Raw genomic sequence first — 21868 nt, forward strand, 5'->3', positions numbered from 1 at the left:
GCTCCGTTGTAAAACTTTGTTCAAGCTGCACGGCCAGGTACGACTCCAACACCACCATTAAGTTTGCCGATGACACAACAGTGTCATGATCACCGACAACGACGAGACAGCCTAAAGGGAGGAAGTCAGAGACCTGGCAGTGTGGTGCCAGGACAACAACCTCTCCCTCAACGTGATCAGGACAAAGGAGATGATTGTGGACTACAGGAAAAGGAGGACTGAGCACACCCCCATTCTCATCGACAGGGCTGTAGTGGAGCAGGTTGAGAGCTTCAAGTTCCTTGGTGTCAAACTAACATGGTCCAAGCACACCAAGACAATCGTGAAGAGGGCACAACAAAATATATTCCCCCTCAGGAAAAGATTTGGCATGGATCCTCAAAAGGTTTTACAGCTGCACTATCGAGAGCATCTGGTTGCATCACTGCCTGGTATGGCAACTGCTCTGCCTCCGACCGCAAGACACTACAGAGGTTAGTGCGTACGGCCCAGTACATCACTGGGGCCAAGCTTTCTGCCATCCAGGACCTCTATACCAGGCGGTGTCAGAGGAAGGCCCTAAAAATTGTCAAAGACTTCAGCCACCACCATAGACTGTTCTCTCTGCTACCGCACGGCACCGGAGCGTCAAGTCTAGGTCCAAGATGCTTCTTAACAGCTTCTACCCCCAAGCCATGAGACTCCTGAACATCTAATCAAATGGCTACCCGGACTATTTGCATTGACCCCCTCTCTCTCTTTTACACCGCTGCTACTCTGTTATTATCTACGCATAGTCACTTTAATAACTCTACCTACATGTACATATTACCTCAATTACCTCGACTAACTGTTGCCCCCACACATTGACTCTGTATCGGTACCCCCCTGTATATAGCCTCGCTATTGTTATTTTACTGCTGCTCTTTAATTACTTGTTCCTTTTATTTCTTATATATTTTTTTTAACTGCATTGTTGGTTAGGGGCTTGTAAGTAAGCATTTCACTGTAAGGTCTACTACACCTGTTGTATTCGGCGCATGTGACTAATAAAATGATTGATTTGATGCAATTATTAGCAGTAGTTGCATTGATGTTGTGGCTTTATGTTCCAGGTATTAAGCTTGGCCAGTACTCAGGTGGGTGACACGGTCGTGAGGAGAGGTCTGGTCCACTGTGCTCAGCTCTTCAAGCTCAACCTGAGCCGGACACGCATCACTGACCACGGTAAGATCCCATCATACAGTTGAATAAAGGGCGCACTTGGCCCAAAATAGTCAACTGGACGGTCATTGCAAAAATAGGACATGAGCTCTCTAATACATCTCTATAGGTCCCACTCATTATCTTGCAACACTTCCATGGAAGTATTTAGAGGTGAAAACCTAATATACCTGATTTTTGTGTCCATTTCCCTCAGGACTGAAGTTCCTGAAGTGCATGTGTCTGACCCAGGTGAACCTGGACGGCTCAGGCGTGACCCTATCGGGCATCGCCAACCTGATTGCCTCCTGTCCCCACATCACCAGCATCAGGGCCAGCAACCCGCGAGCCATCCCCCCTGACCAGGTCTCCGACGACAACGACGGTGACAATCAGTAGGGGGATGAGTAGTGACCCCGCCCAGCCCTTTCTGATGAGGCTTGGGTCAGCTAGCTAGTAGCTTCCGCTGTGCTCAACGGTATCAGCCCCATGTTTCTGCATCCAGCTGACAGGCTCAGCGTAGTCTGGGTGAAGAGAAACCCAGCTCTAACTGCACTGCTTCAACAACGGCTAGTGACACTACTCGCTCAATCACAAGTCCACCATACTAGCTGTCGAAACCTTAGAAGGGTGCCTTCTTGTGCTTCTAAAGGTCTAGATGGGAGCCCTGCTCCCTGTAGTTAATCACAACCACCATTAAAGTTATTACAATGAAGTCTCACATAAGTGTGCTATGTTGATCCCGGTGTAGGGTTCAGTTGCCCCTAAACGCAGATTTTGGGTCAGTTTTGCATTTCTCCCGCTAATGGTTCAGTGTAGGATTGGGGAGGGATAGCTGATCCTTGATCTGTACCTAAGGGAAACTTCACTACAGAATGTAGATCCCCCTGTGCCTGGCAGAGGTATAGTATGCATGATGTCCAATCTACATAAATCAAAGGAACTATGATTAGGAATTGATCAGGGATATAACCTTCATATATCACAGCATGTTTTCACCCAGATTTTTCCGCCTGAATTCTCTAATGAATCAGTTAACACTACTGAGGTCCAACATTTACTTACTTCCTGTATTGTCAAAAAAACAAATGTTGTGGGTGGTTCAAGCTTAGGCAGGTTCTATCTACAGTTGAAGTAGGAAGCTTACATACGCCTTAGCCAAATACATTTAAACTCAGTTTTTCACAATTCCTGACATTTAATCCTAGTAGAAATTCCCTGTTTTAGGTCAGTTAGGATCACCACTTTATTTTAAGAATGTGAAATATCAGAATAATAGAGAGAGGGATTTATTTCATCACATTCCCAGTGGGTCAGAAGTTTACATACACTCAATTAGTATTTGGTAGCATTGCCTTAAACAATTTAAACTTAGGTCAAACGTCGTTTCGGGTAAACTTCCACAAGCTTCACACAAAGTTGGGTGAATTTTGGCCCATTCCTCCTGACAGAGCTGGGGTAACTGAGTCAGGTTTGTAGGCCTCCTTGCTCGCCCACAGATTTTCTATAGGATTGAGGTCAGGGTTTTGTGATGGCCACTCCAATATGCTGGAGACGACTTTGTTGTCCTTAAGTAATTTTGCCACAGCTTTGGAAGTATGCTTGGGGTCATTGTCCATTTGGAAGACCCATTTGCGACCAAGCTTTAACTTCCTGACTGATGACTCAAATTGTCAATTAGCCTATCAGAAGCTTCTAAAAGGCATGACATAATTTTCTGGATTTTTCCAAGCTGTTTAAAGCACAGTCAACTTCTGACCCGCTGGCATTGTGATACAATCTGTCTGTAAACATTACTTCTCATGCACAAAGTAGATGTCCTAACCGACTTGCCAAAACTATAGTTTGTTAACAAGACATTTGTGGAGTGGTTGGAAAACGAGTTTTAATGACTACAACTGTACTAACACTTGATTAGCCAGCAACTGGAAAGCTAAGTGTGGTTGTGGAGAGGTTGACTTCTCAAAGCAAATAGTGGGCCATGATATGGGTTGCATAATGAGGGGTTGGGCTCAGCAGGAATCCAAAGTATCTCCGTTCATAATTTTGCTTCATGTTATGTTTACACAGATGTAAAATACAGTTTATTTTCTCAATGTTTTAGATAAGTGCACCGTATTCCCTACATTGTCAATGGAAAATGCAGAATTGGAAGATGTTGTATTTGTTCAAAGACCCCAAAATATGAGACCGTAAATATTCAATTGTCAATTCAGTAATTTATTCAGACAAATCGTTATTGCAATACGTTAAATAAAAATAAAGGCATAATTAATGCTCTTCTGCACAAATTACCTTCCAAGCTGCTGCATTCATTTTTGGCTGTTACACTTATTAGAAAAAATATAACTTTTTCTATGATGACGGCAGTGATATGGAATGCGTTCCATAATGCACTTTGAGATGCTTCAGGTGAATCAGCCAATCAGAGTGCAGCCTGAGCTGGAGGCGGGTGGGTGTAGGGTGAAGTTGCCCTTAGAGGCTGACTTTGGGTCAGTTTAGCATTTTCCCCACTAATGTTTAGGATTTGAGGAGGGAAGCTGATCCTAGATCTGTACCTGGAGGAAACTCCCACGCCCTCCCCCCCCCCGGAACATTGAGCACTTTGGAGGCCAAATCCATTATGGTGATTGGGTTTACTGGCTCAGATTGCAGGGTCTCTAGATGTCATGCGCTTGCTTGTCAATCTTCGATTTCAAGTGTTCCTTGTATGCCAGGATGTCCCTATTCCATTTGGTGATGGTTTGCTTCTCACATACCCAGATCTCCTCAGCCACCTGAAAAAACAAAACAAGTCACAACTCAATGAACAAACCTCAATTGAAAACATGTTCCCTTTCTCTCCATATTGTATCTCGGAAACCCAAGACCTTGATTAGGTTCTGGGGGAAGATTTATGAGAAAAGTTACTGGCGAAGTCTCCACACCCCCCTAAAAAGAAACTCTCAGCCAAAGCATGGGCAAAAAAATCCCCTCCCTTTCTGAAATTCAAAAGATGTGCACACCTGCGAAATCTTGATTTGTACAAATGATCACGTCGTCGCATCAAACAGTCTGTTGCCAGACGCTACCATCCTATGTTACATGTGTCTGTCCATGAGAGATTATCCATATTGGATGTGGGACCGGTCAGGGAGCATAAAATGGTGGTACCTGCTGGATGAGTCTGAAGTCGTGGCTGACCAGCATCATGCCACCCTCGTAGTCATTGATGGCATCAGCCAGGGCGTCAATGGTCTCGATGTCCAGGTGATTGGTGGGCTCGTCCAGGAAGAGCATGTGGGGGTTCTGCCAGGCCAGCCAGGCGAAGCACACCCGGCACTTCTGGCCATCCGACAGGTTCCTGATCGGACTCACCTAGGGGAGAGGACAGAGTAAGGACCATGAAGGAGTGCAGGTGCTTCCATGCTCTTGAAGAACTATCATCATTACATCAAGTACCCACCAGAATACACCACAGGTTAACGCTACAATGATTGTGGAGGATTAAAAGACAGGGTTTGAGAGGAACAGGTATTCCGAACAAACACGGGAAGAGCTTTCAAAGTCACTAATTCCTCTACTATTAAATGACGATGATACAATCATGCCAAAGTCACTTCAAATGGCGTTTCTATACCAGGTGACCAATCTGATTCGGTCAATGCTTCTCCAGTGGATCCTGGGCCCGGACCGAGCTCTGCGGACTCACCTGTTGTTTTCCTGTGAGGCCGTAGCGGCCGATGATCTTCCTCATCTCCTCCTTCTCCTTGATCTCTGGGTAACACTTCATCATGTACTCCAGAGGAGACAGGTCCAGCTCCAGCTGCTCTGTCAGATGCTGCAGATAGATAACACCATGCAGGTATATTAGATACATTCAGATGTACTTTAACAAGCGTACGTGCTGACCCAGTACAGGCGTGAAGGACAAAGGCCTTTAGGTCTTCGGCTGCGGTCGGACAGAGACACACGAACGCACTTGAAATTGACCTATTGTCCGTTTTTGGTCTAAAAAGTTAATTCAAGTATTTTCAACACAAGCTTCATACATAAAAAGGCGGATATAGTGGGATTTTCGACGGACAATCTCTGTTGTCTATCATTTGAAAAACCATTGACTCAATCCCACATTTTCGGACACAAAATCCCAGTGTCAGCACCCATACATGCTGACCACACCGCCAGCATTGCGTGCATGAGCGTTGCAAAATAAATAAATGTTACTCAATTTCATCCAAATTGCTCGCGAGCATCTGCGTACCCAGGAGCTAAAATATAATTTTTTACGTTTGATTCCCCGCCTCTCCCATCTCATTGGTTTTTAGGAGCATATGGGTGATTGAAAGATGAACTGAGGTCCACACTACAGTCAAAGTTGGTTGCCAACCACCATGTAAAGTCCACAGAAGAATAAGAAGGCTGAAGGAGGAGAGATTACTAGAAACTAACTGGGTTTCCCCTTTTATCTGTGGATTAATTGAACACAATTTTATGTGACTCAAAATGGGTCAAAAATTCTACGAAGATCCAGAAAAAAAAAGACCTTGAGCATTTCAGGTAAGATAACTGAATGTTTATATCCCAGGACAAATTAGCTAGCTAAATGGCCATGAATGTTTCAACCTGTCCCCAAATGAATATATACAGAACAAAAATAAACGCAACATGCAACAATTAAGATTTTACCGAGTTACAGTTCATAGAAGGAAATCAGTCAATTGAAATAAATTCATTAGGCCCTATTCTATGGATTTAACATGACTGGGCAGCCCTGCCAGTTGTGAGGCCGGTTTTGGGATTACTGCCAAATTCTCTAAAATGACTTTGGGGGCGGCATATGGTAGAGAAATGAACATTCAATGCTCTGGTGGACATTTTTGCGATCTGTATGCCAATTGCAAGCTCCCTCAATTTGAGGCATCTGTGGCGTTGTGACACTAAACTGCACATTTTAGTGGCCATGTATTGTCCCCAGCACAAGGTGCACCGGTGTAATGATTGTTTAATCAGCTTCTTGATTATGCCACACCTGTCGGGTGGATGCATTATCTTGGCAAAGGAGAAATGCTCACCAACAGGGATGTGAACAAATTTGTGCACAGAATTGAGAAATAATCTTGTCCGTATGGAAAATTTCTGGGACCTTTTTATTTCAGCTCATGAAACATGCGACCAACCCTTTACATGTTGCGCTTATATTTTTGTTCAGTATTGTTGGTTCAGAGTTCATTTTGATACTTTAACCTGCGTGTCCTGATCGCGTCTGTGGATGGACAAACTCAACACGTGGACGCACTCGCGTGCCTGGTCTAGTCAGCATATTATGCTCAAGCAGGTTTATGTCTCTCCAACCGAGCTATGGCGAGTTAAAGCATCCATGCATCAAATTCAGAGTTTATTTAAGCCTGTCAATCAAAACCCAGCAACCAGCATGGGAACCACCAGGCAATGTGTCATGTTCCTACTTCCTTTCTCCTACCTGGTGATATCGGCCAATCTTCACGTGAGAATGTTTCCTGATCATGCCGTCAGTGGGGAGCAGCTGGAGAGAAAGAAAGAGGTTTTACGGTATATGCCATACTGTCATTACGAGATGGTAAAACAAAGAGTTGACTGAAATGGCACCACCTACCTCTCCCATCAGGAGTTTGAGGAGTGTGGACTTCCCTGCTCCGTTGGGCCCCACCAGAGCCACTCGTGTGTCCAGGTCAATGCCAAACTCCAGGTTCTTGTATATGTGTGGCTGGAGGAGGAATAGGCAGTTTAGTGAATGAGGACGGAACACAAGAAACGAGCTCTGAGACTCCAATAAAAACCCGCTCATTGCTACATACTGACCTGGTTGTCACTGTATTTGAAGCTAACGTTCTGAACCATGATAACAGGAGGGGGGATCTTTCCACAGGAAGGAAAATAAAACGACAGTGTCTATGAGAGGGAGAGAGATGATTACCACCACTGCAACACTAAAATTAGCCATAGCGTGAACCTATTATTTATTCCTAAGAGTATGCACTACTTTGTTCAAGAGTAAACCGTGGATGGCTTTAGAAAGCAATGGATGTGATTCAGTCCAGTACATTAATATATTGCATCCACATAAATGTTTCAGTGAGCCTCTTGCCTTGTCATCCACCACACGTTCAGTCAGCCCTGAGGCCACCATCTTCTGCAGCGTCTTCTCTTTGCTCTGGGCCTGTCGTGCCAGCTTGGCCGAGCCGTGACCAAACCTGGCAATGTAATTCTACACCGCGGGTAGAGAGAGACGGCATCGGAGTAAAGCATCATACCATTTTAGCCTGGTTCCCACAGTTGGTGCCTTTTGTCAACTCCGTTGCTGTCCTTGACACTCATTTGGCATGATGATGAGTGTCAAGGATAGCACAAACAGACCTGGGACTTAGGCTATCATACTTTTACAGTACAGGGGAATAATATTCCCATGTGGGGTAGTATTAGTACTCTGCACCGTCACAATGTGGCGTCGTCTACCTTCATGTGTGAGATCTGGTCCTGTTCCCAGTTGAAGCGTTTCATCTGGTTCTCTTCCAGCTCCTCCCTGGTCTTCACATACTGGTCATAGTTACCCTTTCATTCGAAAAATAGAATCTGCATGGTCATCCCACACCATTTGGTGAAGGCAACGGACACACCGTCTCGCATGCATAATTAGCAACAGGCCATAACCCCACGACCCCCCCCCCCTTCTCCTCCCTTAAGGTGTGATGAGATCACAGATGGCTGTGTCTGTCCAGGACACTAGTGCAGGGTTTCTCAAACTGGGTCCTGGGCACAAGAGGTTGGTGGCACCTTAATTGGGGAGAACGGGTTCGTGGTAATGTCTGGAGCGGAATCAGTGTAATGGTATCAAATACGTCAAACACATGGTTTGACGCCATTCCATTTGCGCCGTTCCAGACAGTATTATGAGCCGTTCTCCCCTCAGCAGCCTCCACTGGTCCTGCCCCCCGGTGCGCGTTTTAGTTTTTGCTCTAGCATTGCACAGCTGATTCAAATAATCAAAGCTTGATGAGTTGGTTATTTGAATCAGCAGTGTAATGCTAGGGCAAAAAAACTAAATGTGCAACCAGGGGAGGGGGGCACTGCAGGACCGAGTTTGAAAAACCCTGCTCTACTGCACAATACATAGTTGGATTCTAAGGGGTGACTCAATAGCCTGATGGAACGAGCATGATCGCTGCATTCACCATTATTTTTCACTTCAATGTATGTGCATCTGTTGCCAGGTGTAATATGTTTAAGTATTTTTAAATTGTCAAATCAAATCTATCACTTAACTAAAACAATGGTGAAAGGAGCAAAACGGCTGGTTCTACCAGGCTAGTGACTGAATGCCCTTTGATAAACTGCTAAATTGCGTCTGACCAGGGGGTGAGTGAGCTCGCTGCTGTGTTCTTACCGTGAAGTACTTGAGCTTCTTCTGGTGCAGGTGGATGATGTTGGTGCAAACTCCGTTTAGGAAGTCTTGAGAGTGGGAGATGAGCACAAGGATTCGCCTGAACCTGACAAGGGATTGGGACATTCAGCACATCTCAAATGCACGCGACTACTAAACTGATTGACATTGACAGATGAAGCACACTCACGATGCGAGCTCCTCCTCCAGCCATACACAGGCATCTAGGTCCAGGTGGTTGGTGGGCTCGTCCAGCAGCAACATGAAGGGCTTGATGAACAGAGCTCTAGGAGAATGAAGAGGGAAAAGAAAAGCATTTATTTCAGACATTTTCCACAAGGCTCAGGAAAAGGCTTAGTCATGAGTGTGAAACAAACACTTTATATTTTTGGTGTGTTGGCTCTATCTCAGCAATAAATTGGGTAACGATGGCAGTATCCTCACAGCGTTCAGTAGAGGGAGCCAGAATATCATCACCGACAAAACCAACACTGTCAATTTGTTAAGGGATGTTGAGAAGGCGTAGAGACCAACTCAACTTCCAGTACAGTTCATTAATCTTAAAGCATCATGTTCGCTTTCCCACCTGGCCAAAGCCACACGCATCCTCCAGCCTCCGCTGAAGTCCTTGAGCTTCTTCTGCTGCATGGCGGCGCTGAAGCCTAGGCCGTGGAGGATCCTGGAGGCTCGCACCTCCGCCTTGTCTGCATCCAGCTCTTCCAGACGCTCATACAGCTCCATCAGCTTCTCACACTCAGCTACAGAGGGATGGTGGGGGCGAACATTTTCAGCTACATTGTTTATGAATAGATAACTAATTGTTTCCGGGAGAATATACAACTAGGTGGTTTCGAACCATGCCCCAGTTACCTTTCATAATTAAAATGGAACTATCAGGTGGAGGTGCTTTGTGAAATACATTGCATTCAGAAAGTATTCAGACCCCTAGAGTTTTTCCACATTTTGTTACGTTACAGCCTTATTCTAAAATTGATTGTTGTTTTTTTCTCTCAATCTACACACAATACCCCATAATGTCAAAACAAAGAGATTTTTTAGAAATGTTTGCCTTTTTTTTTTTTTTTACTAATCACATTTACATAAGTTTTCAAACCCTTTACTCAGTACTTTGTTGAAGCACCTTTGGCAGTGATTACAGCCTTGAGTCTTCTTGGGTATGATGCTACAAGCTTGGCACATCTGTATTTGGGGAATTTCTCTCATTCTTCTCTGCAGATCCTCTCAAGCTGTCAGGTTGGATGGGGAGCGTCCCTGCACAGCTATTTTCAGGTCTCTCCAGAGATGATCAATCGGGTTCATGTTCAGGCTCTGGCTGGGCCACTCAAGGACATTCAGAGACTTGTCCCGAAGCCACTCCTGCGTTGTCTTGGCTGTGTGCTTAGGGTTGTTGTCCTGTTGGAAGGTGAATCTTCACTCTGGAACAGGTTTTCATGAAGGATCTCTCTCTCTTGATACTGACCAGACTCCCAGTCCTTGAAAAACATCTCTACAGCAAGATGCTGCCACCACCATGCTTCACCGTAGGGATGGTGCCAGGTTTCCTCCAGACGTGACGCTTGGCATGCAGGCCAAAGAGTTCAATCTTGGCTTCATCAGATCTTTTGGCAAACTCCAAGCAGTCTGTCATGTGCCTTTTACTGAGGAGTGGCTTCAGTCTGGCCACTACCATGAAGGCCTGATTGGTGGAGTGCTGCAAAGATGGGAGAACCTTCCAGAAGGACAACCATCTCCACAGAGGAACTCTAGAGCTCTGTCAGAGTGACCATCGGGTTCTTGGTCACCTCCCTGACCAAGGCCCTTCTCCCTCGATTGCTCATTTGACCAGGCAGCCAGCTCTAGGAAGAGTCTCTTAGTGGTTCAAAACTTCTTCCATTTAAGAATGATGGAGGCCACTGTGTTCTTGGGGACCTACAACGCTGTAGACATTTTTTGGTACACTTCCCCACATCTTTGTGCCTCGACACAAACCTGTCTCGAAGCTCTTACGAACAATTTCTTCAACCTCATTGCTTGGTTTTTGCGCTGACATGCACTGTCAACTGTGGGACCTTATATAGACATGTATGTGCCTTTCCAAATCATGTCCAATCAATTAAATTTACCACAGGTGAACACCGATAAAGTTGTAGACACCTCAAAGGATTATCAATGGAAGCTGGATGCATCTGAGCTCAATTTCTAGTCTCATAGCAAAGTGTCCGAATACTTATGTAAAGAAGGTATCTGTTTTTTATTTTTAATAAAGTTGAAAACATTTCTAAAAACCTGTTTTTGCTTTGTATTATGGGACATTGTGTGTAGATTGAGGGAAAAAATAAATATTTCATCCATTCTAGAATAAAGCTGTAAAAAAAGTCAAGGGGTCTGTAGATACAGTATGTGTGTGTCACTCACAGTCCTCGGCTGCCAGCCGCTCTGCCTCTTTCTCCAGCTGGATCCGCTCCTCGTCCACCTCCATCACACACTGCAGGGCCGTCTTGTCACTGGGGGCCATTTCCCTGGTCAGGTGGTAGATGTCTATGTGCTCGGGGATGGGGATCTCACGATGGCCGATGGCTGATAACAACATGGACTTTCCTGGCAGGGGGAAACGCCATACGTTAGCAGCGGGTTTCAAATACAATGTACACATCCACATTTAAGATCTACTTAAGCTGCAATGGTAACATGCAAATGGTGATCAAATGATACTTAATGAAGAGAGAGAAATGTGTCAGGTCAGGCCAAAGGAAAGAACACAGTGGAAAACACACTTTCACACAGATGATGGCCTAACTCTGTTGCCTCTAAATAAATAAAAATATTTGGAAATCTATTTTTTTGGATTCCAGACCTTCTACAAATGAGAAATGTGTCAGTGAAAATCATTGAGGTTGTGGCCCCTGGCTTAGGGCTACGCCCCTATGCAACGACTTATGGTGGTACTACCTACCTGTGCCGTTGAGGCCGAGGAGGCCGTAACGCCGTCCCGAGTTGAGCTCTAGGCTGGTGTCGGTCAGCAGCTCCTGACCGTGGAAGGTGAGCGACAGGCTGGCAATGTGCACGTCGGTGCTGTTGGGGTGGGACGCCAGCACCCCTGTCACCGCCCGCGCATCCAGCTTCTTCAGCTCAAACTCATCCAGCTCCTTAGTCAGGCTAGCCACCCCTGTCAATCACAATAGTCTGGTTGACTATATTAAGCCCAAGTAGAGTGTTAGCGTGAGGGTTAAAGCTGTTAGACCCCTTGGTTAATGGAAGCCATTGGAATAGTGCTGAAATATATATTCCCAGCAGAGAAAGTGTCACAAGTTTAGCATAATTTATATTCAACCAACCAGTGGACATATTAATCCAAAACGGATTATATAATTGATAACTCTTCAGTGCATTTTCACTCATCTCACCATTGCTGTCTGCTCCATTTTCCTGGCTCTCTGGCTGGTCGTTCTCCCCATTAAACTCATCCGTTTTCTTGGTACCCGCCTGGCGGGACTTCGCAGCTTCCTTCTTCTTCGCTGCCTTCTTCTTGGCAAGATCTGACGGCATTGCTCCTTCTGAACCCCGGACACCAACATCCAAAACAAGAAGAGAGCAACAGAAATGGACTGCCGAGTACTTTGCTGTGGACGTTAGTGAATGGCAAGAATCATAGCAGCAATGTGTTGACGTGACGTTGAAATTAGAGTTCCTTTATCTAGATTTAGGAGGGACGGCAGGTAGCTTAGTGGTTCGAGCATTGGGACAGTTACCTAAAGGTTGTTGGATCGAATCCTAGAGGTGACAAGGTAAATCATATTTAGGTCTGCCCCTGAACAAGGCCCACTGTTCCCCGGTAGGCCGTCATTGTAAATACGAATTTGTTCTTAACTGACTTGCCTAGTTAAATAAAAAACAACCGCTCCGTTTGAATTTTTTCAAACTCTGCGTCTTCTTCAGTCCGGCCAGAGTCCGTCGAATAAGTTACCAAACCACTGACGATGAAAACATGTGGTTTCCGACGATGGGTTTATGGGATAGTTAGCAACTTGTAAACAATTACCCATTCCTAGAAGTACTATTTTAATATGTTCAAAATACACATAGGCTGTTAAGACAGTTGCTTACCGTTTCAGTTCATTGACGTTAATTTTTTAGTATAATTATTAGGAGGTCGCTAGCTCTTAGCGAGCTAGCTGCTCTGTAAGTTACCTTGACTTGCTAGAATGTAATAGAAACAAGTTGAGGAAAAAGTAACCAAACATGTTTTATTATCTACTGAAACAATCGTTTTTTCTGTCGAATTGTCATATTTTACGACCTCCCAAAATAAATGCGATCCATGACGAGACAACACTCCCTACATTTATGTAGTGGTGTTCTTGTCTATTGATATGTATTATGTCAGGTTTCATGTTTTGTGTGTACCCCAGGAAGAGTAGCTGCTAGTTTTGCAACAGCTAATGGTGATCCTAATAAAATACCTCCATCTTGTCTTGTGAAACGTTCCTTATGCTCCCCGTCCAGTAACGGAACGAGATAAAGGTCATGTTTAAAGGACTGATATCTCATAGAACAAAACGTATAAAATATCAAAAATCTGTGTTAACACCAGACCTTATTTTCGGAGTTTATCCCAAAACCCTATTCTTTCCCTCACGTATTATTCCCATTGGAATAATTGAGTGAACCAGCGGTAACTAATTTCCGGTTTTTAGAACTACATGCTGGCGAGCTCTATTACAGCAGCTCACATGTTGCAGTAGCTGACTAAACTCAACTCCGGGATTTACGATGGAGTTGACAAGCGACCAGTGTGGGCGGACTGGTGCTCCGATGTCACATAAAATGACGTTTTTATAAAAATAACTACTGATTTCAGCACCCAAAGAATAGCCCACAAGTAGTCGTGCCTAGTTACCACAGCCACAAAGTCAATTATGGCTAAACGCCTATTTGTAAAATGTATCTTCTTGAATCTGATTCTAAACCACAATGCTAACCTTATATTAACAATACCAAAAGGCTAGTTTTCACGATTTTCTACGATATAAACCATTTTGACTTTGTGGCTGTGGTAACTAATGACAACCCGCAATTACACAGAACAATGGCGTTTTAAGTGACGTCGAGCTCCAGTCCGCCCACATTAGTCGTGGTACAACTCCATATCGTACATCGTTGAGTTTAATCCGCTATGTCGCAGTTCACGTAAAAACGCACTGATGGTGGTGGCTAGGCATGGCCTAGCCGGTTGCACTAGCGCAGCAAGCTATAAGGTTGCTTATGACATGGTAGCTGGCGAATCTATCGAACTCATCGGCTACCATGAATATCAGACAAATGAAACTAAGTGAAATTGCAATCAATAGCTAACATATATAACTAGCTCGCTACTGACTGAGTTGCGTAAACTAGCAGTAACGTGGCTAGCCTAACTCGCGTTGTTGCAACTCAACTGTCTCTTTTTCGCGCGAACTGTGCGAGTCACGACAATATATTTTATTCTTCAGTGTCTGACTTTCTTACCTTGATGACAGTCACACGAGTTTCGGCCGGCTAGCTGTCACTGAAATATTTGATACTATTCTGCTAGCGACACTAACGATGACGTAACTTTCAATATTATTGAACAAACCTTCAGAATAAAAGCCCGCATTTCAAAACATCGCAAGGTGATTTATTCAAAATATACTTAATTTGGAAAAATGACGATTTTTATTGTGTTTAATAGCAAATGCATAATCTATATATGGTGTTTCATGGGGAACTGAATAATACGGAGTGTTGCTGGCCTTTTACTACACCCATTCTGTAGGCCACAATGCAAATCACTGTATATGTACTAGGTTTCCTTTTAGCGGGGCTAGCGCTGACCCCGCCTCAATTGGGTAATTACTATGTAATTAGCTACAAACTAATGTAATTGCAGTAAAGCATTCTAAATTGTGATCCAAACATTTTGCACACCCTGTCATTATAGCTGATAACAGATGTTCTGTGGCTAAAGTGTATACTACTGACTGTCATCAAAGTTATGTCACAAATACTCACTGCTATTTTAAAATTAAACCTTTATTTAACTAGGCAAGTCAGTTAAGAACAAATGATTATTTACAATGATTGCCTACCGGGGAGCAGTGCGATTAACTGTTGTTCAGGGGTAGAACGACATATCTTTACCGTGTCAGCTCAGGGACTCGAGCCAGCAACCTTTCGGTTACGGGCCCAATGCTCTAACCACTAGGCTACTTGCCGTCCGGTTGGTATGATTCGTTTCCCCCTAAAGTTTTTCTCACAACTGTTCCTGATGCATGCATTAACTTGAATGCAATAACATTTATACAATAGAATGAAGCATTCCAAATATTCCCTTGTCTGGTATTGATTGACGAAGTAAGTATAATTTGAAGGGCCCTTCATCTCATCACAGAGATCCCCTCTTCAGACGTCTGATGACGTGTCTGCCAGAATATTACGCTGGGGAAGCAGTGGAGTGGAGCGCACTGAATCACATCATCAGATGTATGCAGAATTAGAAGCAAGATTTGCAGATGAGACCAAAATGCATATTCCAGTGCACCGCACGCTTTCCACAAGGTTTCTCTCGGACCAGTAGTTGTTTTTACGAATTCATGAAGATTTGACAGATATGCTTTTCGTGGAGGCGTTGAATGACTCACTTTGAGGAAGTTGCTGATGTAGAGGAAAAAAGGTCGACATGGTAAGCTACCTGGCTAATGTAGCTAGCCATCGTTTGACGAAAAGGCATAATGATGTGTTTCCGTGCATAACTCTGACATGGAATGTGATTGATCTCCGACAACTTACAGACAAAACATCGATAACTGCGACTGAATCAACAAAAATTGAGAGGAGAACATCCTTTGTTTTGGGGAGAGACCGAAGGAGGGAGGACCAACACCGTTAGCTGATACCGATGCATGAATGTTGTTTTGTCAGGGTATCTAAAATATGAATTCAACGTTGTAAATCCCTGGTTTGTTTTGAACTAGCTAACTAACTACAATAGTTTCACTGTATGTGACTAATTAGGACATTATTAGCCAGTCAGTTAGCTAGCTAATTAAGAAAGTAATAGCAAGCCCATTGCAATTTGTTATTGGTTAGCCAGCTAGCTAACCAACTAGCTAGGTCGTTTATTATGGGACAGTAGCCCATTGTTAGTACAGTAGGTATTGACTGCTGAAGAGTGTCAGTCAATAAAACTGTCTGTCCACTGTCCAGTTATTCTCTAGTAATGGCTTTGTAGCTAATGACCTTATCTTCAAATGGCACTGATAAGGATGTAGTAAGCCATCTAATCCATGGTGCAATAGTCACCAATAAAAACACAGCCAGGATTGTGCCAAAGAAGTATATCACACTTTACTGAATCTAACTTGAAAGTTGAAAGTGGTTGGCACATCACCAGAAGGGTCATTAAATGGTTTTGGAACAGCATTCTGCAAATCATTGTATAGAAAACCTCAGAGGAACGTCACATAACACTTTATTGACAACACCCAAGTCCACCGCTTCGCTATGCGTCTCTCCTCCTTCCTGGCCGTGTTCAGGCCTGCTCTTCCCCTTATCCTGGGGCTCTCTTTAGGATGCAGCCTGAGCCTGCTGATGGTCTCCTGGACCCAGGGAGACACAGATGACTCATGTGGAGATGAACTGGGCAATGGGGGTCTCTTCCTGGGCAGCAATAGGGGAGACCCCCCAGAGGACCAGAGAGGTGGTCCTGGGAATGAGGACTTCCAGCCCCGCATCGTACCATACCACAAGGACCCCAACAAACCACACAAGAAGGTCCTCAGGTGAGCATTTTGGGATGGATGCACAGAGGAATACCACATCCTATCATACCATTAGATTTCAGAGACAGTTTGCAAATGGAAGACACTGCTTCAATGTGCCTCAAAAATATATGCAGTTGTTGTTGGATCTCTTTTATGAAATGCTCTTTTATAACTGTGTTCAGAAAATATGCACCCCAGTGCGAGGCATTTGGGTCGTATTTCCTGCTAACTAACGCTTATGCAACTCACCCACATTGCCAAATTCTTAATTGATATGTAAATGAGGCAAATCATGACGCTCGCTACAGATGCATCACAATTTGTTCCAAAATGAAGGCCTTTGTAGGCCATTGTCTGATTCCCAGGGATTTTTGATGTTTGTTCACCCATTTAATAGGCTTAAGCTGTCCTCCCTTCATATGGGATCTAAACCACTCTAGGGTGGATACTCAGTAGAATATGTAGGCCCTACACTTTTAGGGAACAGAAAACACAATTTCTTAGGCTATACAAATGTAGGCTATATGAAATGGTCCCCCAAAGAAGAGAAATACACCTTCAATGCTATTAGACCACTGCTGACCTTTCACCGCTTTATAAAGATTTGTTTAAAAAGCCCATACGGTTTAATAATCCTAATGTCTCGCGTCTCTCCGAATCGCCTCTTAAAGCTGATTATTGGCTGGGATTTACTGTAATTAACCAGTTAGCCTGGAGTGTCTGAAGAGCCCACCATTTTAATAATCTTATAATGTTTTCAAAGTACAGTCATGGGATAGAATGACTCAGAATGATCAAATTTCATTGACGCGTCTTCTTTTATGAAAGGCCTTACTGAAGAATTGTGATGCCTATTGTATATGACTATGATCTCCTTTGGTCATAGCCTAAAATCCTTACTTCTTGCAGATGGTGAGAGTTAAGTCTAGACTCTGAAATTCAACAATGAACTCATTGACATTCTCTTCCAGTACCTAGCCATCTGGACAAGAATAGGCACTAGTCGCATTCACAACTTATATTTACCATGACATTTTTTGTTTTTATCCATTTTGACTTAAAACAGGTACATTTCTTGTAGAATTAATAGCATTGTAGTAACACCTATGTATGAGCATATTATTGTTACATAGTGCATTAGACAAGTAATTGCATAGTAATGGAGTTGAGCGTTTAAAAAAATACTCAGTAAGATATGGCTGTTCCTTATTCCATCTATGTAATAAAATAAATCGCTCAGCTCCGCCCAGTATTGAGAGTTTGATTTGAAACAGTGAAAGTCCCTCTGAACGCCACTCTCCTCTGATCAGGACTCGCTACATCCACACTGAACTGGGCATCCGAGAACGCCTCCTGGTGGGTGTGCTGACCTCGCGGGCCACTCTTAACACGCTGGCCGTGGCAGTGAACCGCACCGTGGCCCACCATTTCCATCGCACCTTCTTCTTCACGGGCCTGCGCAGCCCCAAGGTCCCCCACGGCATGGCGGTGGTGGCCCACGGCGACGACCGGCCCGTGTGGCTGATGTACGAGACGGTGCGCCACTTGCACCAGCACTACGGCTTGGACTACGACTGGTTCTTCCTGGCCCAGGACGACACCTACATGCAGGCCGAGAGGCTAGCCGAGCTGGTGGGCCACCTCAGCGCCGGTCAGGACCTCTACATGGGCCGGGCTGAGGAGTTCATCGGTGGGGAGGAGAGGGCCAGGTACTGCCACGGGGGTTACGGCTACCTGCTCTCCCGGAGCTTGCTGGCACGCCTGCAGCCCCACCTGGACACCTGCCGCAATGACATCCTCAGCGTGAGGCCTGACGAGTGGCTGGGCCGCTGCATCATCGACTACCTGGGTCTGAGCTGTGTAGAGGTGCACCAGGTAAACTCACAGCTGAGACATCGTTATAAAACATGTTTATATAGTTTTTCAATAGAGTTTGCAATGATAAGCTGTCTATTTTATCAATGAATCCAATGCTGATATGTCATCATGATTTACAGTACTTTGACTACACCCATCAGTTGTCTCACCTGCGAGATGGCAAACATTTCCCTCCCCGCTGTTTGCATGTGACCTACAGGAGATGACGTATCGCTACTTTGAGCTGGGGAAGAATGCAGACCCAGACCGAGAGGACAGAGCCCAGTTTAAGAATGCCTTCACGGTCCACCCTGTGTCAGAACCCAGCCTCATGTACCGCCTGCACAAACGCTTCAGCCAGATCGAACTGGACTGGACCTACCTACAGATACAGCAGCTGCAGGTTGGTGTTGTTTAATGGGATTAGATATGCTCTCTCTATGCTTCAGGCTATTAGGTGAGTTGTCACTGGTGTTGGTTTGACTGGTTTACTGGTCCAGTGTGCAAATGTAACATTTTTGTACATACCTCACCAATTTCCACAAATCTACACCTAGGCAGAAATTCCTATCTCAAATCAATTTGTATTTGTCACATTTACCGAATACAACAGATGTAGACCTTACAGTGAAATGCTTACTTACAAGCCCCTAACCAACAACGCAGTTTGAAGAAAATACCAAAAGAAAGTAATATATTTTAATAGCTGTTTATGATACGTTGTCTCATCATGGTTGTGTCTTCTTGTCTCTTGACCAGGTCCAGATCAACAACCTGAGTGAGCTGACACCAGAGGGGAAGTCGGGGGCCACCTGGCCCATCGGGGTCAACCCCCCTTTCAGGCCCAAAACGCGATTCGAGGTCATAAACTGGGAGTACTTCACAGAGGAACACATTTACTCATGCCCTGACAGCTCCCCCAAGTGTGAGCTGCGTGGCGCAGACCGGGCCGACGTGAGCGCCGTGCTGGAGACGGCCGTGGAGCGCCTCAACGAGCGTTATCAGCCCCAGCTGCGCTTCAGGAAACGGCATCTGCTCAACGGCTACCGGCGCTTCGACCCCACTCGAGGTATGGAGTACGTGCTGGACCTGGCCCTGGAGGCTTTCACCCAGAAGGGTCACAACCAGGTCATCGCCAAGCGGGTCAGCCTGCTCCGCCCTCTCAGCACCATCGAGATCATCCCCATGCCCTACGTGACGGAGGCCACCCGGGTGCAGGTTATCCTGCCAGTCACAGCCAACGAGCAGGACTATGTGAGCAACTTCCTGGACATGTACGTGATGAACACTCTGGACACGCATGACAACGTCCTGCTCACCTTCCTGTTTGTCTACGACCCCTTCGACGCCCAACGGATCAGTCAGGCTGACGTGTTCGCCGGCATCAAGGCCATGATTGGCGAGGTGGAGAAGCGCTACGGTGACGTGAAGATCCCCTGGATCAGCGTGAAGACGGAGGTGCCGTCGCAAGTCAAGCTGATGGACATCATCTCCAAGAAGCACCCGGTGGATACGCTCTTCTTCCTGGCCTCGGTGTGGACCGAGGTCAACGCTGACTTCCTCAATCGCTGCCGCATGAACGCCATCAGCAACTGGCAGGTGTTCTTCCCCATCCACTTCCAGGAATTCAGCCCGGCTATCGTGTACCGTGACCAGCAGCCCTCAGCCGCCTCCTCCTTCACCGCCGAGGCGCTGCGTGATGGACGCTTCGACCGCCACGTCTTCGAAGAGGCCTGCTTCTACAACGCCGACTACATGGCGGCGCGCACCAAGATGGCCGCCGACATCCTAGACAACGATGAGCTGCTGGAGAGCATGGACGTGTACGAGATCTTTGTGCGCTACTCGGGCTTGCACGTGTTCCGGGCGGTGGAGCCAGCGCTAGTGCAGAAGTATGTGCGGCGGGCGTGCAACCCGCGCTTCAGCGAGGACATCTACCACCGCTGTGTGCTCAGTAACCTGGAGGGCCTGGCCTCGCGATCCCACCTGGCCATGGCCCTTTTTGAGCAGGAACAGGCCAACAGCACCTAGGTGGTCTAGTGGGGCTCTTCCACTGCAGTCACGCTAGACTTTTCTGGACCAGGCCTCAGAAGACAACATCTATGGGCCTAACACTGGTGCAGTGCCTGACAGTGGAAATGCACCATACTGTAGGTCTACCATCTAATGACATAATGAACCTCAACCACACTGCCTCGACTTTTAGACAAGGCATGTTATGGGATGCTTAATCTTCAGACGGATCCCGAAGGACCAAGGAATAAGGACCCATGTGCAATCTTAGGCCTGCGAAGACTGAGGAGCAATATTACAACGTGTATTCCTGCTAACTGTGTGTGCAGGCGAACAGAACTCTGTGCTTTCACACCAATGGTAGTCCAAGGAGAGGCTCTATTGGGAGGTGATGAATGAACAATGAACAGCATTGATGTCTATTTAGGGCTGGGCAGTATACTGTATTTTACTATGTACTTTTATTGATGCACGGACCAGTTTGTGTTTATACTTTATCTTCTACAACGGTATTTGTGATACGTCACTCTGGCTCGTGTAATGTCAGTTTTTATAGTTTACTCCGTTTGCTACTTGAGTTGTCTCTCTTCTCCTGCATGCCACTTCCCCATGTGCTTGTCTCTCTTCCCCTGCCAATCCCTGCCCCCGTCACTGTTGGCTGTCAATGCTGTGCCGTTCACTTTGTCTGCATGGTCAGATGTTACCAGATGTTAGTGATTTCCACTTTGCTTAATATAAATTCACAAAAGTTCTATAATTACATTATTTTTTGTATATTACAGTCTGCAAACTAGTCATTTGTCTTTTGAGAGACGCTAAATAGTTTGGGCTAGTTAGCTGACTAGCAAGCTAGCTAAATGTACTCAGAGAAAACGTAGCTAGCTAATAAAACCTGATACCAGTACTGGTGTAGGTCTAGTTCAGCATGTTGTTTATGCAAAAGTATCTTCTAAATCAGAGATGGAGAAGCATGAATATGTTAGCTAGTGCTAGCTAACTACATGAAGTAAGAGAAAACATGTAATGTAACATTAGGGTCCACTGGGAAACACTGACCAACACTTTGGTTCCTACCATGTCACAATAATTCCTCCCTGGCTTTTTCATTCATTGTCATGTCAAACAACAATGAATTCAAAGTACTGTCCACCATATTCCAACTATAGAATTAGAATAATCATTCTATTTCCATGATTCCAACAGTTCACCAATTAATTAGGACTATATGTTTTGCCCATATCATGCAGCCCCACGTGGCAGTGTGTAAATGATAACAAATGAGTGCAGGAAATGCAGAAATATCGTGCTAAGATATTCTGGCCATTTTGCCCAGCCCTATGTCTGATGTTTCCAATGTTTTGTTTTGCCTTGAGAAAATCACTATGAGCTATATGTCTTCCTTCATGACTGTACTGATTGATGATGCTAATACTGGAATTAAAGATAATTAAGTGTCTTATGTGTCTTTCAATTTACACTTAGTTTGTTCAGTATGTCAAACCTGTAGAGTGTAGTTTGTTTCATTCCCTCAAAAATGTGGTCTGTTTTTTATTTTTCTACGGTGATTAAAGGCAGATGTCGCATTCTGACTCGTTTCTTATGTTATTGTGGAATCCCAGACCTAGCAATTTCCTTT

General features: G+C 45.1%; 3 protein-coding genes and 1 non-coding gene across 7 annotated transcripts in view; 2 read left to right on the top strand and 2 right to left on the bottom strand.

The window, feature by feature from the left end:
* LOC139367151 (uncharacterized) overlaps window positions 1–3474 on the top strand; it is a 19776-nt gene extending 16302 nt beyond the window's left edge. For both annotated transcript variants that reach the window (XM_071105261.1, XM_071105260.1), the window contains exons 16-17: window positions 1095–1206; window positions 1400–3474. In XM_071105261.1, coding sequence (XP_070961362.1) covers window positions 1095–1206; window positions 1400–1581 — 294 coding nt within the window. In that variant the 3' untranslated portion in view covers window positions 1582–3474. The remainder of the gene's footprint in view (window positions 1–1094; window positions 1207–1399) is intronic.
* LOC139367152 (ATP-binding cassette sub-family F member 2) lies at window positions 2239–14188 on the bottom strand. Of its 2 annotated transcripts, none has more exons than XR_011626847.1 (15): window positions 14087–14188; window positions 11986–12135; window positions 11535–11747; window positions 10997–11179; window positions 9168–9339; window positions 8772–8867; window positions 8585–8687; window positions 7657–7752; window positions 7289–7408; window positions 7003–7092; window positions 6797–6907; window positions 6644–6706; window positions 4870–5002; window positions 4336–4539; window positions 2239–3959 (listed from the first exon to the last, which is right to left on the bottom strand). XR_011626847.1 is itself a non-coding variant. In XM_071105262.1 (15 exons), the coding sequence occupies exons 2-15, from the start codon at window positions 12125–12127 to the stop codon at window positions 3843–3845; spliced, it is 1839 nt and encodes a 612-aa protein (XP_070961363.1). In that variant the 5' UTR covers window positions 12128–12135; window positions 14087–14188; the 3' UTR covers window positions 3385–3842. The 2 variants fall into 2 exon arrangements, 1 of the variants encoding a protein (XP_070961363.1); XM_071105262.1 differs by having other exon boundaries at window positions 3385–3959; window positions 4874–5002.
* LOC139367262 (small nucleolar RNA SNORD100) lies at window positions 8983–9065 on the bottom strand. Its single transcript, XR_011626857.1, has one exon. It is a non-coding gene; the product is annotated as a small nucleolar RNA SNORD100 (small nucleolar RNA).
* An 830-nt stretch (window positions 14189–15018) lies between the features above and the next one.
* LOC139367153 (chondroitin polymerizing factor 2) lies at window positions 15019–21688 on the top strand. 2 transcript variants are annotated; one of them, XM_071105265.1, is made up of 5 exons: window positions 15112–15281; window positions 15391–16380; window positions 17673–18237; window positions 18440–18622; window positions 18979–21688. In XM_071105265.1, exons 2-5 carry the CDS (start codon window positions 16103–16105, stop codon window positions 20248–20250), a joined length of 2298 nt encoding a protein of 765 aa, XP_070961366.1. In that variant the 5' UTR covers window positions 15112–15281; window positions 15391–16102; the 3' UTR covers window positions 20251–21688. The 2 variants fall into 2 exon arrangements, with proteins under 2 accessions (XP_070961365.1, XP_070961366.1); XM_071105264.1 differs by having other exon boundaries at window positions 15019–16380.
* The last annotated feature ends 180 nt before the right edge of the window (window positions 21689–21868 follow it).

This window comes from Oncorhynchus clarkii, chromosome 15 (assembly GCF_045791955.1).
Source record: "Oncorhynchus clarkii lewisi isolate Uvic-CL-2024 chromosome 15, UVic_Ocla_1.0, whole genome shotgun sequence".
NCBI lineage: Eukaryota > Metazoa > Chordata > Actinopteri > Salmoniformes > Salmonidae > Oncorhynchus > Oncorhynchus clarkii.

Bases quoted from the DNA above. Each gene is read 5' to 3' on its own strand.
- LOC139367153 (XM_071105264.1), top strand. From the start codon at position 16,103: ATGCGTCTCTCCTCCTTCCTGGCCGTGTTCAGGCCTGCTCTTCCCCTT. The intron at 16,381-17,672 runs GTGAGCATTTTG...TCCTCTGATCAG, and splicing joins CCACACAAGAAGGTCCTCAG to GACTCGCTACATCCACACTG. The intron at 18,623-18,978 runs GTTGGTGTTGTT...TCTCTTGACCAG, and splicing joins TACAGATACAGCAGCTGCAG to GTCCAGATCAACAACCTGAG.
- LOC139367152 (XM_071105262.1), bottom strand. From the start codon at position 12,127: ATGCCGTCAGATCTTGCCAAGAAGAAGGCAGCGAAGAAGAAGGAAGCT. The intron at 7,409-7,656 runs GTAGACGACGCC...CCCGCGGTGTAG, and splicing joins ACCAGATCTCACACATGAAG to AATTACATTGCCAGGTTTGG. The intron at 7,093-7,288 runs GCAAGAGGCTCA...TCCCTCTCATAG, and splicing joins AACGTGTGGTGGATGACAAG to ACACTGTCGTTTTATTTTCC.